Source organism: Canis lupus, chromosome X (genome assembly GCF_048164855.1).
Source record: "Canis lupus baileyi chromosome X, mCanLup2.hap1, whole genome shotgun sequence".
NCBI lineage: Eukaryota > Metazoa > Chordata > Mammalia > Carnivora > Canidae > Canis > Canis lupus.
This window is the reverse complement of record NC_132876.1, coordinates 32,105,366-32,122,122: the sequence shown is the minus strand read 5'-3', so window position 1 is coordinate 32,122,122 and position 16,757 is coordinate 32,105,366. Positions and strand designations below refer to the sequence as shown.

The following is a 16,757-nucleotide window of genomic DNA, read 5'->3' as shown; positions in this document are numbered from 1 at the left end:
CTTGATGCCAGTAACTTACCTGCTACCACTCATTACATAACCCGAGCATTCAAATGATGCAATTTCTTCACTTGTCAAGCCAATTTCACCTCTTCTTGGGATACGTTTCCCAGCTTTTACATATTCAGCCATAGCTGCACCCTCACCAGGTAACAGAGCATGGCCATAGCTACAAAGTAATTCAGAATTCAGAAAAGGTTCATTATAAAAAGTATTTCATCTAAAGAGAGCACAAAAAGATTTTCTCTCAGAAAACAGCACAAATAACAGTTGCTGAGTGGCAGCATGCTGGGAAGCCCAACATGAATTACTTTAATTAGTGAACACTGCACTCTGACCTACATAACTAACCCAGAAATACAGACATGCTTTGGAATAACAGAAGAACTGATGTTAGTGAGCCTAGATTCATGGTTTACAATTACGGATCAATTTATCCCTACAGGCACTGCCTTTATGGCTTCTGCCTCCAGTGAATTCCTTTCCCGTTTAACCCCTTAAAGAAAAAAAAAAAAAGAACTAACATATCTCAAATTAACATACTTTTTAGACTCAGAACCAGTAACAATGCTATACAATAACAATTATCTATTAACTTTCATTTGAGGGGACTTTAAAAACTATCATCCCTTCGATTCAATTCATTGACTACATCTTGAATACCTATTAAACTCAGAGCTTATAAGACAAAAATAATCTCTCTTCTTATGGAATTTATATACTGATAGGGACATAACTGCAATACAATGCAGAACATATAAAAAACACTGCACAGAAGAAAGAGAAAATACCGTGAGGACTAGAAGATTAAAGAGGGGTAGGAATCCCATCTACTTGTAGAGAGAAGGGTCCTGGGAATCAGCACATGACCCCTCCTTTTGAAAAGAGCTTTGAAAGATGGTAAGGATGTTAACAGGATGAAATTGGGAGTAGTGAAGAAACAAGGGCAGGGAAAAGAAGTGAAGGCATGTTGGGGGAAGACATAAGGTGAACAAGGCATGACGTGGGAAAGTACACAGTAAATATAGGGACGTTTTAGTTCAGCTCATTTGGAATTTGGCATGTAAATAAGGGCATAGAGGGAGATACAGCTGGAAGTTGGAAAGGTAAGTTAGGGCCGTACTTTCAGGAATGTACTTCAAGATATTTTATTTATATTTATTTTTAAAAAGATTTTATTTATTTGAGAGAGAGAGAGAGTGAGAGAGAGCAGGGGGAGGGAGAAACAGACTCCCTGCTGAGCAGGGAACCCGATGTGGAGCTTCATTCCAGGACCCCAGGATCATGACCCAAACTGAAGGCAGATGCTTAACTGAGCCACCCAGGTGCCTCTACTTTAGATATTTTAAATACACTGTTAACTTACTTCAAAGGTTTATCATCCTGAGAGGCAAGTGTTTTTGGAGCCTCTGGGCCAATTAAATCTGAGGGTTCTTCAGGCTCTACAGGAAAGATGTTCAGAAACAGATTCATATTTTGACTAGTTAATTTAATGTTTTATCTGTTCTGAGTCAAAGTCTACCAGAAGAACTTACTTGATCGATCCTTCCAGGGATTCTCCAGAAACTCTTCCTGGGAATCTTTAGAGCTTGAATCACTGGAATCTTTTCTACTCTTCTTAGATTTCTTTTTCTTGTATTTCTTCCTGTAATTATAATTTGATATAAATACACTTAATACTCCCACATTAAAGGGAATCTCACATTTTTTAGGCAATGAAAGGCTGATGAAAATGATTTAAGTTCTCAGCTGACTAAAATTTTTAGAGCAGATTTTTAATAAAAAAAAATTTTTAGGGACGCCTAGGTGGCTCAGCGGCTGGGCGTCTGCCTTTGGCTCAGGGCATGATCCTGGGATCCGGGATGGAGTGCCACATCGGGCTCCCTGCATGGAGCCTGCTTCTCCCTCTGCCTGTGTCTGTCTCTGTCTCTCATGAATAAAATCTTAAAACTTTTAAAAAAGATTTTATTTATTTATTTGACAGAGAGTACAAGCAGGGGGAAACAGAAAACAGAGGGAGAGGCAGAAGCAGGCTCCCCATTGAGCAGGGAGAGCAATGCGGGGCTTGATTCCAGGACCCTGGGATCATGACCTGAGCTGAAGGCAGATACCCAACCGACGGAGCCATCCAAGCACCCCTAATTAAAAGATCTTTTAACTTATTTAACCAAATCATGTTTCACTATAAAAAAGATTTCTCAAGGGACAATGAAATATGGTTCTCACATTGCAAAAAGATAACAAATCAGTTTAAAAAACAATTTGAGCATCAATAATTTGAAGTGTAATGATTAAAATATATCAACTATGTTTGAATCCTTGGGTTCATAATGATATTTAAAAAGTCCAACTCATTATTTTGAAAACTCATAAAACCAAGAAAGTTTTAGAAAAAGTCATTAACCTGCCTTTCCTATATAAACTGTACTTCAGAGTAACCAAATAGTTGATGAGGGTAGGTTTCTCTTATAGAATTATTTTACCTAATAAATGCAGAAAGACAGAAAAAAGCAAGCAAGCAAGAAAGCCAGAATTAGACTATCACCATTTTGTAATCCCTAATGAAATAAGGAATCTAAGTAATGACAATCCATGGCTATTAATATGACAAAAAGAGACAACCAGACATTATCTGGCTCCTGACAAAGTACACAGCAGCACCTATGAAGTATGTGCGCCAAAGACTCAAATCTGAACATCAATTCTCTAGACCTTACTGTCAATATATAGGAAATAGAGAAGACAGAGAACATGTTAAAAGCACACCATAAAAACACAGTCAGGTGTGTCTGGTTGGCTCAGACAGTGGAGCATGCAACTCTTGATCTTGGGGTCATGAGTTTGAGCCCACTAGGTATAGAGATTACTTAAAAATAAATCTTTTTAAAAAATAAAAAATAAAAATAAAAAACCTTTAAAAATAAAGAAAAAAATTAAATACAATCAGCAACTCGATAGGTAAATGATTTGGTTTAACAAATAAATTGCAAGAAAAAAGGGAAGGGGAACCAACTGATTTAAAGACATGTAAGAAATGTATCAACCAATCACAATTTATGGGCATTATTTGAATCCAGATTTAAATAAACTATATAAAAACCTGCTGAGAATTGAGGAATTATTCCTAAATATCTTAGGCACAGTAACAATATTGTGATTTTTGATCACAATAACAATTATGATTTTTTAAAAAAGAATGGCTAACTTTTAGAGAAACATGCTGGTTTATGGACAAAATGATACCTGGGATTGGTTTTCATTTTTTTAAAGATTTTATTCATTTATTCATGAGAGAGAGAGAGAGAGAGAGGCAGAGACACAGGCAGAGGGAGAAGCAGGCTCCATGCAAGGAGCCCAATGTGGGACTCGATCCCGGGACTCCAGGATCACGCCCTGGGCTGAAGGCAGGCGCCAAACCGCTGAGCCATCCAGGGATCCCCTGGGATTGGTTTTCAAATAATGGGAGGGCAGTGGAGATTGTCCAAGGGTTGAAATTATTAAGCTAGGTGATGGTTACACAGGGGTTCATTACACTATTTATCATTATTTATTACTTTATTTTATATATATTTTAACTTTTCCATGATAAAAATTAAAGAGAAAACTGACGATCTATGTTTCTTCTTCTTTTCCTTTTTCTTGGCTTTCTTTGATCTTCTTTTTGTATCTTCATCTGCAAATTAAAGCACATTTTAATTAAAAACAAAAATTTAACTCTAAAACCCCAGAATTTTTAGTAGATAAATATCCTATTGCTGCCCTATTAGTTGTTACAGAGAAATTTATTTTTTAAAGATTATATTTATTTATTCATGAGAGATACAGAGAGAGAGGCAGAGACACAGGCAGAGGGAGAACCAGGCTCCATGCAGGAAGCCCGACATTGGTGACTCAATCCCGGGACTCCAGGATCACACCTTGGGCGGAAGGCAGGCGCTAAACTGCTGAGCCACCCAGGGATCCCCGAGAAAGCTATTAATTGAAACATTTATTGCTACTCATCTGGATATGTGTTCAGTACCAGGGACACAGAAATTAAAGTCACACTAAGTCTTCAGTGATACAGAGTATTATTAATTTTATTGGGTGAGATAATGGCATGGGGTAAGTAGGAAAATGTCATTGTTTTTTAGAGGTATATATAGTAATCTTTAGGGTAGTAGTGTGATATTTCTAATTTACTTTGAATATCTCAGCAAAAAAAGCTATTTAAAGCAAATGTCAAAATACTAAAAACTTAAAATCTAAGTGATATGTGTACATTGTATTATATTATTTTCCTTACTTTCTAATGTTTGAGTATTTTCATAATGAAGAAAGCAAAAATCCTATGTGTTTGGGCCCAGGGACATGCTTTCTAGGGGCTCAGTCTAATGGAGGAGGCAGACATAAAGAGATAAACAGAATCCAGAGTGATACAGGGAAGCATGGGGTGCTCTGAGTGTACAGAAAAATCTCATTATCAGGCTGGCCTAGGGAGAACTACCCTTAAGCTAGTTCTTTTTAAAATCAGTTTTATTACAAAAGTACTACATGACCATTATTGAAGTGAGTAAGCCAAGCCACATGCAGGGAGAGACTGGCACTGTACACAGATGGACTCTGTATCAAGTGACAGAAGCAAGAGAAAGAACGCAAAATACTGAGGAGATAGAAGATAGTTCTCAGGTTACAGAGGATGCTGCAAGAGTGACAGGATATGTGTGATTAGAGAAGGATCAATCAGGGTTTGGACTTTACCCTGGAAACTACAGAGTACTGAAGGATTTTTTTTAAGGATTTTAAGTAGGAGACAGACATACTCACATTTGTGCTTTAAGAAAGTTCATTCCAACAGTGAGAAAGAAAAGTAGCAACAGGAGCCAGGAAACCCAGGTGACATCAGAGGAAAAGACACCTTTACGTAATGTGTCCCCAGAGGCAGCACCCTCTATCAATCACCAGCCAGAAGGCACAAAAAGGTGGCTTTCTATGAGCCACCACTCCACAGGGAGTGTCTTCCATAAATCACATGCCAGCCTGAAGGGGGTCCTTTATGGTGTGCTTTTTTGAAAATGGCCCAGAGGTGCCCAATGAGTGTGAGAATGACACAAGAGAACTGCTCCATGGGCTGATAGAGCCCTGTATGGCTTGCTTTGCTGCCACATAGTCTCACAGCCCAACTCTGCCTTGGTTCGCTGCCACATGCCTTGCACAGCCAGACACAACCCATGTGGAGTCACATTGCTCAGGGGTGAATCTCAGCTGTGTGAGCCTGAGTGCAGTACTTGCAATCTGCTCTGTGCCCCGTTTCCCTAACTCTGAGATGTGTTCTGCAGTTACTATGTGGAATAAACAGCACTAATGGACACCAAGCACTGAGCAGGGTGCCAGGCATAAAGTCAGTGAGTGCTCAACAACTCTCGGCTACTGTTTTTGTGTTTAACCTTCCTCTGAAATAAGTTTTCCCAAGTAAAATGAATTTGGAAGCCAGGCTTGCAAAGTGATGCTGGAATTCTTACCACTGGAGTCTGTGTCAGAGTCAGAGTCACTGTCACTGTCATCGGAATACTTCTTGTGTTTTCTTTTAGAGGATTTTTTCTTTCTCCTTTTCTTGGACCTTTCTTTCGAATGACCAGACTTCTTCTTCTTCTTCTTTTCTTCTACATAAAGTACAAACATAAAATTAACTTCTAAGCAAGTATTACAGTGATCAGTTTTATTGTATTTGAAATACTGAAAAAGAACAAGATGACAGGCAACTTGAGTAAAAGCATAGTCTATTGTTCAACTATTTATAAACATTTTTTTCAGCTTCTCAATAAAGAAGCTCTGTAGTATTTTAAAAAATACCTTCTGAAGTAGAAGCTGAAGTGCTGCTTTTCTTTGGCTCATCATCCTCTACTGGTGTGTGTTCATCAGAGCTGAATTTAAATAAGATGGTTGTAAGAATCAGAAAAGTGATAAAGTATGAACTGTGGAGTGTAAAAATATGGAATCAAAAAATTTCAGCAATGAAACCAATTGTCCAAGAACCATTAAAAGCAAACAATGGAATAACTTTGTAAGGGTATATAGTTTGAGGGTATACCATTTTCAAAATAACATAATAATCACATTTGTACAATGCTTTAGAGTTTACAAAACACTACTCAAACTAAAAGCAACATGTAAGATTCGTATTTTCAGAAGAAACCACAGGGCAAATGTATGGAACCATAAGGAAAGATGGAAAAAACTAGAGATAGGAAGACTGAGGGAAGATTTCATGATTTTATTCTATGTGTATAAAGTACATATGGTAGAGCAGCAACCATTCTTTCTCCCCAAAGCAAAAAGAACCTAACACACTACAATATAAAAAGATTTCATTCTATTGTAGACAATTCTGAAAAGAAGTACTATTAAAATTCTATAATAGTTTCAAAAAGGATGGGGTCCCTGGGTGGCTCAGTCAGTTGAGCAGCTGACTCTTGGTTTTGGCTCAGGTCATGATCTCAGGGTCCTGGGATCAAGCCCCACATCCAGCTCCATGCTCAGCAGGGAGCCTGCTCCCTCTCCCTCTGCCCCTTCCCCTCACTTGTTCTTTCTCTTAAAATAAATACATCTTTACAAAAAAATAGCTTAGAAGAGGAATTTTCATATCATATAATCTTTTAATCTGAAAATTACATTTGGAATAATTTAGGTATTGCCTAGAAAATTATTTGTTAAGATTCCTCCCAGCTCATTTTTTCAGTTCAGATTCTTTGATCATATTTGAAGGTACCTATAGGAACAAGTTTCAAATAATAATGCTATCACTATAACAAATCCCAAGTATACCTGTCAAGCACATTGTTTCAACTCAAAGAAGACTCAGCAACAGAGGAGAGGGAAGAAGAACCTTATGAATAGCACCAAAGGAAAAAAAAATGAATTAGGCCTTCAGATACTATTTAACACAAGAAAACTAACTAGGGGCATCTGGCTGGCTCAGTTGGTGGAACATGAGACTCTTGATCTTGGGGTTTTAAGTCTGAGACCCATGCTAGGTATAAAGAGTACTTAAAAATATAATCTTGGGGCACCAGAGTGGCTTAGTCGGTTAAGCGTCTGACTTCAACTCAGGTCATGATCGTAGGGTCCTGGGATCAAGCCCCGCATTGGGCTCTCTGTTCAGCAGGGAGCCTGCTTCTACCTCTCTCTGCCACTCTGCCTACTTGTGCACTCCTCTCTCTCTGTCAAATAAATATTTTTAAAATAAATTAAAAAATAAAATATTTTTAAAAACCCAGAAAATAAACAAAATTGTATTGGTATATTCATTTTTTAAAAATCCCTTTGGGAACAGATAGAGAACCCCAAAATAAACCTATGCATACATGGGCAATTAACCTATGGCAATGGAGTAAAGAATATACAGTGAATAAGGACAGCCTCTCTTTTTTAAAAGATTTTATTTATTTATTCATGAGAGACACACACACACAGAGAGAGAGAGAGAGAGAGAGAGAGAGGCAAAGACACAGGCAGAGGGAGAGAAGCAGGCTCCATGCAGGGAGCCCGACATGGGGACTACGATCCCAGGTCTCCAGGATCACACCTTGGGCCAAAGGTGGTGCTAAACTGCTGAGCCACCCAGGCTGCCTGGACAGCCTCTTTAATAAACGATGCTGGGAAAACTGGACAGCCACCTGCAAAAGTACAGAACTGAACCACTATCTTATATCAAAATAACTCAAAATGAATTAAAGACCTGAAAACAAAAAACACATAGAAGAAAACAGATGGAGCAAGCACCCTAACATCGGTTGTGGCAATGGTTTTTAGATTTCCCATTAAAAACAAAGGTAATAGGGGTGCCTGGGTGGCTCAGTCAGTTCAGCGTCTGACTCTTGATTTCAGCTCAGGTCACGATCTCAGAGTTGTGAGATGGAGCTCTGCTTTGAGCTCCCTGCTGAGTATGAAGCCTGCTTAAGATTCTCTCTCCCAGAAAAAAAAAAAAAGATTCTCTCTCCCGGGACGCCTGGGTGGCTCAGCGGTTGAACATCTGCCTTCAGCTCAGGATGATCCAGGGTCCTGGGATCAAGTCTTGCATCGGGCTCCCCTCGAGGAGCCTGCTTCTCCCCCTGTCTCTGCTTCTCATGAATAAATAAATAAAATCTTTGTTTTTTTTTTTTTTTTTAAAGATTTTATTTTTTAATTCTTATTTATTTATGATAGTCACAGAGAGAGAGAGAGGCAGAGACATAGGCAGAGGGAGAAGCAGGCTCCATGCACCGGGAGCCCGACGTGGGATTCGATCCCGGGTCTCCAGGATCGCGCCCTGGGCCAAAGGCAGGCGCCAAACCGCTGCGCCACCCAGGGATCCCCTAAATAAATAAAATCTTTAAAAAAAGGTTCTCTCTCCCTCTGCCCTTCTTCACCCCAGCCCCTGCACAAGCATGCTCTGACTCGCTCTCTCTCTCTCTCTCAAAAAAAAAAAAAAAAAAAAGGTAGAGGATCTAAATAGACATTTTCCAAAGACCTATAAATGGCTAACAGGTATATGAAAAAAAATGCTCAACATCACTAATCACCCCCTGATTGTATAAGTCAAAATAAAAAAGAGATATCACCTCACCTGTTAGAATGGCTAGTCTTGAAAAGAGAAGAAATAACAAGTGTTGGTGAAGATGTAGAGGAAAGGGAACCCTAGCACACTGTAGGTAGGAATGTAAATTGGTATAGGCACTATGGACAACAGTATGGAGGTTCCTTAAAAATTAAAAATATAACTACCGGGATCCCTGGGTGGCGCAGCGGTTTGGCGCCTGCCTTTGGCCCAGGGCTCGATCCTGGAGACCCAGGATCAAATCCCACGTCAGGCTCCCGGTGCATGGAGCCTGCTTCTCCCTCTGCCTGTGTCTCTGCCTCTCTCTCTCTCACTGTGTGCCTATCATAAATAAATAAAAATAAAAAAAAATAAAATAAAATAAAAATATAACTACCATATGATCCAGCAATTCCACTTCTGGGTATTTATCCCCCCAAAAAACAAAAACACTAACTTAAAAGATATATGCTCTCCCATGCTCATTGCAACATTATTTATTTACGATAGCCAAACATGGAAACAACCCAAGTGTATATGGAGAGATGAATAGATGAAGAAAATGTAGTATAGGAGAGGATATCAACATAGTGGAGTAGGAAAATCCTGAGCTCACTTCCTTCCATAGACACACCATAATCTACAACTACATATAGAACAACTATCTCTGAGAATGAAATGAAGACTAGCAGAACAGATCACATGTAACTAAGGATATAAAGAAAAAGCCACACTGAGAAGGGTAGGAGAGGCAGAGACAGTCTGGTCAGGACCCACCCCCTTGGCATGGAGACCAAAAGCAGAAGGGATATCATAACCGTGGAGGCCCTCATTGAGAAATAAGAGATCTGCATTCCACATCAGCTTCCACAGCCTGAGGGACATGCACCAAAAAGACGAGCACCCATGATGTCTGGCATTGAAAAAAAGTGGGGTTTATGTCTGGGAGAGCCAGAGGGTAGTAGGAAATAAAGACTTCTCTCCTAAAAGGGCACACCAATGCAGAGGCATTAGTTTGAAAAGTACCTGGGTTAGAGATGAAGGAGATCCAAGGAGACTAAGTTAAGGATGTGTGTGGAGGGGCAGAGATCTGTCTGAACATTCTCCAGGGAAAGAAGCATTGGCAGGCATTTTTTTTTTTTTTACTTCCCTTACATCTAGCTGGTCCAGCACTGGTGGGCAGTATTTCTGACATTCTCATCTACCGTGCTAGCATTATGTGCACAGCCCAAGCAAACTGCCCTCACCTGAACTGCTCACCCTGGCCTGACACTCCTCTCTAGCAGCTCCCTACCCACCCAGCTAGCATCCTCAGCCAGCACCAGCACCCCTTGCCCATGTGCTCCTGCCCTGGAGGCCCAGTCCTATACACTAGAATGTCTGCATCAGTTGCAGCTGGACCTTGCAGCGAGCTGCACTGAAAGCCTGCCCTACTCAATAGTGCTAATGCAGCTGTCGCAACCAGGCCTTATAGCCAGCTGTACCAAGGGCCAACCCCACATACCAGAATATCCACATCAGCTGAAAACAGGCCTGTCAATCAGATGGGCCAGAAGCCTGCCGCACTCACCAGCATACCCATAATAGTCACAGCCAGGCCTAACAGATAGCTGCACCAGGAAACAGCCCTACATATCAGTGAGTTGGCACCAACCATGACCAGCCACAACAAGAGGGAGCACACAGCTTACAAAGGAGACACTCATGGGGTACCTGGCTTGGGAGACCAGGGAGGTTTGTACTACTGAGCCCCAGACACCTGCAGCATAAAGCCACTCCTCCAACACTGGGACAATAGCTGATCTATCTAAAACACAGAAACAAACACTGTGAGGCAAAATGAGGAGACAATGTGTTCCAAGTGAAAGAACAAGACAAAACCTCAGAAAAAGAACTAAATGAAACTAAGATCTACCAGATAAAGAGTTCAAAGTAATGGTCATAAAGATTCTCACTGAACTCAAAAGAAGAATGGATGAACACAGTAAGAACTTCAACAAAAAGACAGAAAATACTTTTTCTGAAGATTTTATTTATTCATGAGAGACACAGACAGAGAGAGAGAGAGAGACACAGGCAGAGGGAGAAACAGGCTCCATGCGGGGAGCCCGATGTGGGACTTGATCCTGGGACTCCAGGATCATGCCCTGGGCTAAAGCCAGGCACTAAACCGCTGAGCCACCCAGGCATCCCAGAAAATACTTTTTAAATCAATCAGAAACAAAGAACACAATAACTGAGATGAAAAATATAGGGCATCAACAGAAGATAACAGGATGTAGAAGAATGGATTAATAATCTGAAATACAGGGTAATAGAAACTACCTAATCCGAACAGCAAAAAGAAAAAGAACTGAATAAAGTGAGGTTAAGTTTAAGAGACCTCTGGGGTAACGTCAAGTATGCTAATATTCACACTACAGGGGGTCCCAGAAGGAGAAGAGAGAGAAAAGGACAGAAAACTTATTGGAAGAAGTAATAGCAAAAAAAAAAAAAAAGAGTAATAGCTGAAAACTTCCCTATGGGGAAGGAGAGAGACATCCAAGTCCAGAAAGCAAACACCCGCAAATTAGATGAACCAAAAGAGATCAAGACACATTACAAAGTGTTGACAGAGATAAAGAGAGAATCTTAAAAGCAGCAAAAGAAAAACAACTAGTTACATACCAAGGAACCCTAAGTAGATAAGCTGGTTTTTCAGCAGAAACTTCATAGGTCAGAAGAGAATGGCATGATATATTCAAATTGATAAAATGAAAAAACTTACAACCAAGATTACTCTACCCAACAAGGTTATCACTCAGAAGTGAAGAAGAAATAAGGAGTTTCTAAAAAAAAAGCAAAAGCTAAAGGAGCTCATTAATACCAAACCAGCCTTACAAGAAATGTTAAAGGGATTTCTTTAAGTAGAAAAGAAAAACCATAACTATGAGTAAGAAAATTATGAAAGAAGAGGAGCCTGGCTGGCTCAGTTGGTGGAGCATGTGACTCTTAATCTTGGGGTTCTGAGTTCATGCTCCATGTTGGGTGTAGAGATTACTTAATAATAAAATCTTTATAAAAAAAGGAAGAAAATTATGAAAGGAAAAGTCTCATTGGTAAAGGAAGCATATAGTAAAGGTAGGGGAATCAGCCACCTACATAGCTAGTATGAAGTTTTAAAGACAAAAGTAGTAAAATCAGTTAGACCTACAATAATTAGTCAATGGAAACATAAAATAGTAAGATATAAAATATGATGTCAAAAACATAAAACGTGGGGGGAATATAGTGCTTTTAGATGCATTTGAACTTAAGTGAGCATTAACTTAAAATAGATTGCTATATACCCAGGATGTTATATATGAACCTCATGGTAACTACCGACCAAATACCTATAATAGATAAACAAAAAATAAAAGAATACAGGAGTGCCAGGGTGGCTTAGTCAGTTAAGCATCTGCCTTCAGCTCAGGTCATGATCCCGGGGTCCTGGGATCAAACCCTGCATCAAGCTCCCTGCTCAGCAGGGATCCTACTTCTCCCTCTCCCCTTGCTTATGTTCTCTCTGTTGAATAAATAACTAAAATATTTTATAAAAAAAGAATACAAATATAACACTAAAGAAAATCATCAAATCTCAAGGGAAGAGAGCAAGAGAGGAAAAGGAACACAGAACTACAAAAACAATCAGAAAAAAAATTAACAAAATGGCAGCAAGTCCATACCTATCAATAATTATTTTTTATCAATAATTGTTTATTTTTTAAGATTTTATTTATTTATTCACGAAGGACACAGAGAGAGAGGCAGAGACACAGGCAGAGGGAGAAGCAGGCTCCATGCAGGGAGCCCAATGTGGGACTCAACCCTGGGTCTCCAGGATCACGCCCCAGGCCGAAGGTGGCACTAAACTGCTAAGCCACCCGGCTGCCCTCAATAATTCTTTAAATGTAAACTTACTAAGTGCTCCAATCAAAACACACACAGTAGATGAATAGATTTTAAAAACGAGGGGTGCCTGGGTGGCTCAGTCAGTTAAACCTCTGCCTTTGCCTCAGGTGATGATCCCAAGGTCCTGGGATCGAGCCCCATGTCTGTTTCTCCCTCTGCCTCAGACTCTCTCTCTGCTTGTGCTCTCTCTTGCTCTCTTGTACATACATACATATTTAAAAAAAAAAAACCCAAGAACAAAAAACCAGACTCATCTATATACTGCCTACAAGAGACTCACTTCAGATCTAAAGACACATAGAGACTGAAACTGAAGGGATGGAAAAAAAAGATATTCCATGCAAATGAAAACAAACAAAAAGCTGGGGTAACAATACTTACATCAGACAAAGCATGTAACAAGACACTAAGGATATTACATATGATAAAGGGACCAATCCAATAAGAGGATAGGACACTTGGGGGGCACCTGGGTGGCTCAGTGGTTGAGTGTCTGCCTTTGGCTCAGGTCATGACCCTGGGGTCCTGGGATCGAGTCCCACATCAGGCTCCCCGCAGGGAGCCTGCTTCACCCTCTGCCTGTGTCTCTGTCTCTCTGTGTCTCTCATGAATAAATAAATAAAATCTTAAAAAACAAAACAATATTACACTTGGAAATATCTATGCACCCAACATAGGAGCACCTTAATACATAAACCAAGTATTAACAGACATAAAGGAAGAAATTGACAGTAATACAATAATACTAGGGGGGACGCCTGAGTGGCTCAGTGGTTGAGCGTCTGCCTTCGGCTCAGGGTGTGATCCTGGGGTTCCGGGATCGAGTCCCACATTGGACTCCTTGCGGGGAGCCTGCTTCTCTCTTTGCCTATGTCTCTGCCTCTCTCTGCGTTTCTCATGAATAAATAAGTAAAATCTTCAAAAAAATAATAGTAGGAGGCTCCCTGTATGGAGTCTCACTTACATGGGTGGATAGATCATTCAGACAGAAAATCAGTAAGGAAGCAGTGGTCTTGAGCAATACATTCGACCAGATGGACTTAACAGTTATATACAGAACATTCTATCCAAAAGCAGCAGAATACACATTCTTTTCAAGTGCATATGGAATATGCTCCAGGACTGATCCCTTGTTAGGCCACAAAACAAGTCTTGATAAATTTAAGAAGACTGAAATCATGTCAAGCACCTTTCTAGACCACAACAGTAGGAAACTAGAAATCAATTATAAGAACTGGAAAAACACAAACATGTAAAGGAAAAACAACATGGAATTAAACAACCAATGGGTCAGGGTGCCTGGATGGCACAGTTGGTTAAGGGTCTGACCCCTGGTTTCAACTCAGATCGTGATCTCAGGGTCGTGAGATGGAGCCCCACATCACGCTCTGTGCTCAGTGTGGAGTTTGCTTGAGGTTCTCTCTCCCTCTCCCTCTACCCCTCTCGCTTGTATACTCTCTCTCAAATAAATAAATCTTTAAAAATAAATAAACAAACAATGGGTCAATGAAGAAATCAGAGAAGAAATTTAAAAATACCTTGAGACAAATGAAAATGGAAACACAACACAAAATCTATGAAATGCAGCAAAAGAAATTCTAAGAGGGAAGTTTTTATACAGACTTAACTCAAGAACCTAGAAAAAATCTCCAATAAACAATCTAATCTTATATCTAAAGGAACTAGAAAAGGAACAAAGCCCTAGGTTTGTAGAAAGAAGAAAAGAGTAAAGATCAGAGTGAAAAATAAATGAAAAAGAGACTAAAAAGACAATAGATCAATGAAACTAAGAGTTGGTTCTTTGAAAAGATAAAATTGATAAAACCTTTGGCCAGATTCATCAAGAAAAAGAGTGCTCATATAAATAAAATCAGAAATGAAAGAGGATAAGTTACAACCAATACTATAGAAATAGAAAAAAATCTTAAGAGACTACTAAGAACAACTGACAACAAATGGAACATTCCAGAAGAAATAAAATTCCTAGAAACAACAATCATCCAAGTCAGGAAGATTACAATACAGACTGATTACTACTAATGAAATTGAATCAGTAATCAAAAAATTCCCAACAAAAGAAACTCCAGGACTAGATGGCTCTACAGGTAGATTCTACCAAATATTTAATGAGTTAAGACCTATACTTCTTAAACAATTCCAAAAAATTGAAGAAAGACGGGACGCCTGGGTGGCTTAGCGGTTGGGTGTCTGCCTTCAGCTCAGGGTGTGATCCTGGAGTACTGGGATAGAGTCCTGCGTTGGACTCCCTACATGGAGCCTGCTTCTCCCTCTCTCTGTGTCTCTCATAAATAAATAAATAAAATATTTTTTAAAAATTGAATTACGGGCCTGAGATTTAAAGAGAGAACAGCTGGAATGCTAAGTTCGCACTTCTATCAAGGTAGGAAGACAGGGGAAAAAAGAAATAAAGAAACAAAAGGCATCCAAGGGGGAGGGGCCCCGCGAGGAGCCGGGCTAAGGCCAGGGTGAGTACCCCCAGGACAGGAGAGCTCCTTCTCGGAGAAGCAGGAGCTGCACCAATCTTCCCGGGCGGAAAGGCGCTTGCAGGGAGTTACAGCAGGACCCCAGGAGGGTGGGGATGCCCTCAGGCTACCTGGGACACTGCGTCCTGGGGAGAGCGCGCCGAGCTCCCTAAAGGGCTGCAGCGTGCACGGCTGGACCAGGGAGCAGCTTGGAAAGCTTGGAGGGGCTCGGGCGGCGGCTCCGCAGAGAGGGGGCTGCCCCCCGGGGAGCGCAAATCTAACAAACCCAACAGCGCAGGCCCAGGAGCACAGGGCGCCGGGGCCACAGCCCAGGATCCGGCCTCCCCCCGGGACAGGCAGAGGCCGGGAGGGCCCAGGACAGCAAGGACGCTCCTGCCCCAAGCTGATCAGATCAGTGGCCCCGCCCCCGGAGCATCCGGGCCCCTGCAGACCATAGTTACTGCGGGAGCTGAATCCAGGTTTCCAGAGCTGGCCGCCACCACTGGGGTTGTTCCTCCTGGGGCCTCACGGGGTAAACAACCCCCACTGAGCCCTGCACCAGGCAGGGGGCAGAGCAGCTCCCCCAAGTGCTAACACCTGAAAATCAGCACAACAGGCCCCTCCCCCAGAAGACCGGCGAGACGGACAAGTTCCAGGGGAAGTCAAGGGACTTAAAGTATACAGAATCAGAAGATACTCCTCCATGTTTTTTTTTTTTTTTGCTTTTTGATTTCTCTTTGCTTCCCCCACCTTTTTTCCCCCCTCTTTCTTTTTTTCTTTTTTCTTTTTCTCTTTTCTTTCCTTCTTTCTCTCCTCTCTTTTTCTCCTTTTCCCAATACAACTTGTTTTTGGCCACTCTGCACTGAGCAAAATGACTAGAAGGAAAACCTCACCTCAAAAGAAAGAATCAGAAACAGTCAAGTTACAAAATTTGGATTACAATTCAATGTCAGAAAGCCAATTCAGAAGCACTATTATAAAGCTACTGGTGGCTCTAGAAAAAAGCATAAAGGACTCAAGAGACTTCATGACTGCAGAATTTAGATCTAATCAGGCAGAAATTAAAAATCAATTGAATGAGATGCAATCCAAACTAGAAGTCCTAACGAAGAGGGTTAAAGAGGTGGAAGAACGAGTGAGTGACCTAGAAGACAAGTTGATGGCAAAGAGGAAACTGAGGAAAAAAGAGACAAACAATTAAAAGACTATGAGGATAGATTAAGGGAAATAAATGACAGCCTGAGGAAGAAAAATCTACGTTTAATTGGGGTTCCCGAGAGCGCCAAAAGGGACAGAGGTCCAGAATATGTATTTGAAGAAATCGTAGCTGAAAACTTTCCTAATCTGGGAAGGGAAACAGGCATTCAGATCCAGGAAATAGAGAGATCCTCCCCTAAAATCAATAAAAACTGTTCAACACCTCGACATTTAATAGTTAAGCTTGCAAATTCCAAAGATAAAGAGAAGATCCTTAAAGCAGCAAGAGACAAGAAATCCCTGACTTTTATGGGGAGGAGTATTAGGGTAACAGCAGACCTCTCCACAGAGACCTGGCAGGCCAGAAAGGGCTGGAAGGACATATTCAGGGTCCTAAATGAGAAAAACATGCAACCAAGAATACTTTATCCAGCAAGGTTCTCATTCAGAATGGAAGCTTCCAAGACAGGCAGTAACTGAAAGAATATGTGACCTCCAAACCAGCTCCGCAAGAAATTTTAAGGGAGACTCTTAAAATTCCCCTTTAAGAAGAAGTCCAGTGGAACAATCCACAAAAACAAGGACTGAAT

At 40.7% G+C, this 16,757-nt stretch overlaps 1 protein-coding gene across 1 annotated transcript in view; it reads right to left on the bottom strand.

Moving 5' to 3' along the window:
• The window catches only part of NKAP (NFKB activating protein), a 35,242-nt gene that overhangs the window by 7,102 nt on the left and 11,383 nt on the right, over nucleotides 1–16,757 (bottom strand). Inside the window, exons 3-8 of the mRNA XM_072816321.1 lie at nucleotides 5,833–5,903; nucleotides 5,502–5,642; nucleotides 3,610–3,673; nucleotides 1,536–1,645; nucleotides 1,367–1,442; nucleotides 20–169 (exon numbers count right to left, since the gene is read on the bottom strand). Of these exons, the coding sequence (XP_072672422.1) occupies nucleotides 20–169; nucleotides 1,367–1,442; nucleotides 1,536–1,645; nucleotides 3,610–3,673; nucleotides 5,502–5,642; nucleotides 5,833–5,903 (612 nt within the window). The remainder of the gene's footprint in view (nucleotides 1–19; nucleotides 170–1,366; nucleotides 1,443–1,535; nucleotides 1,646–3,609; nucleotides 3,674–5,501; nucleotides 5,643–5,832; nucleotides 5,904–16,757) is intronic.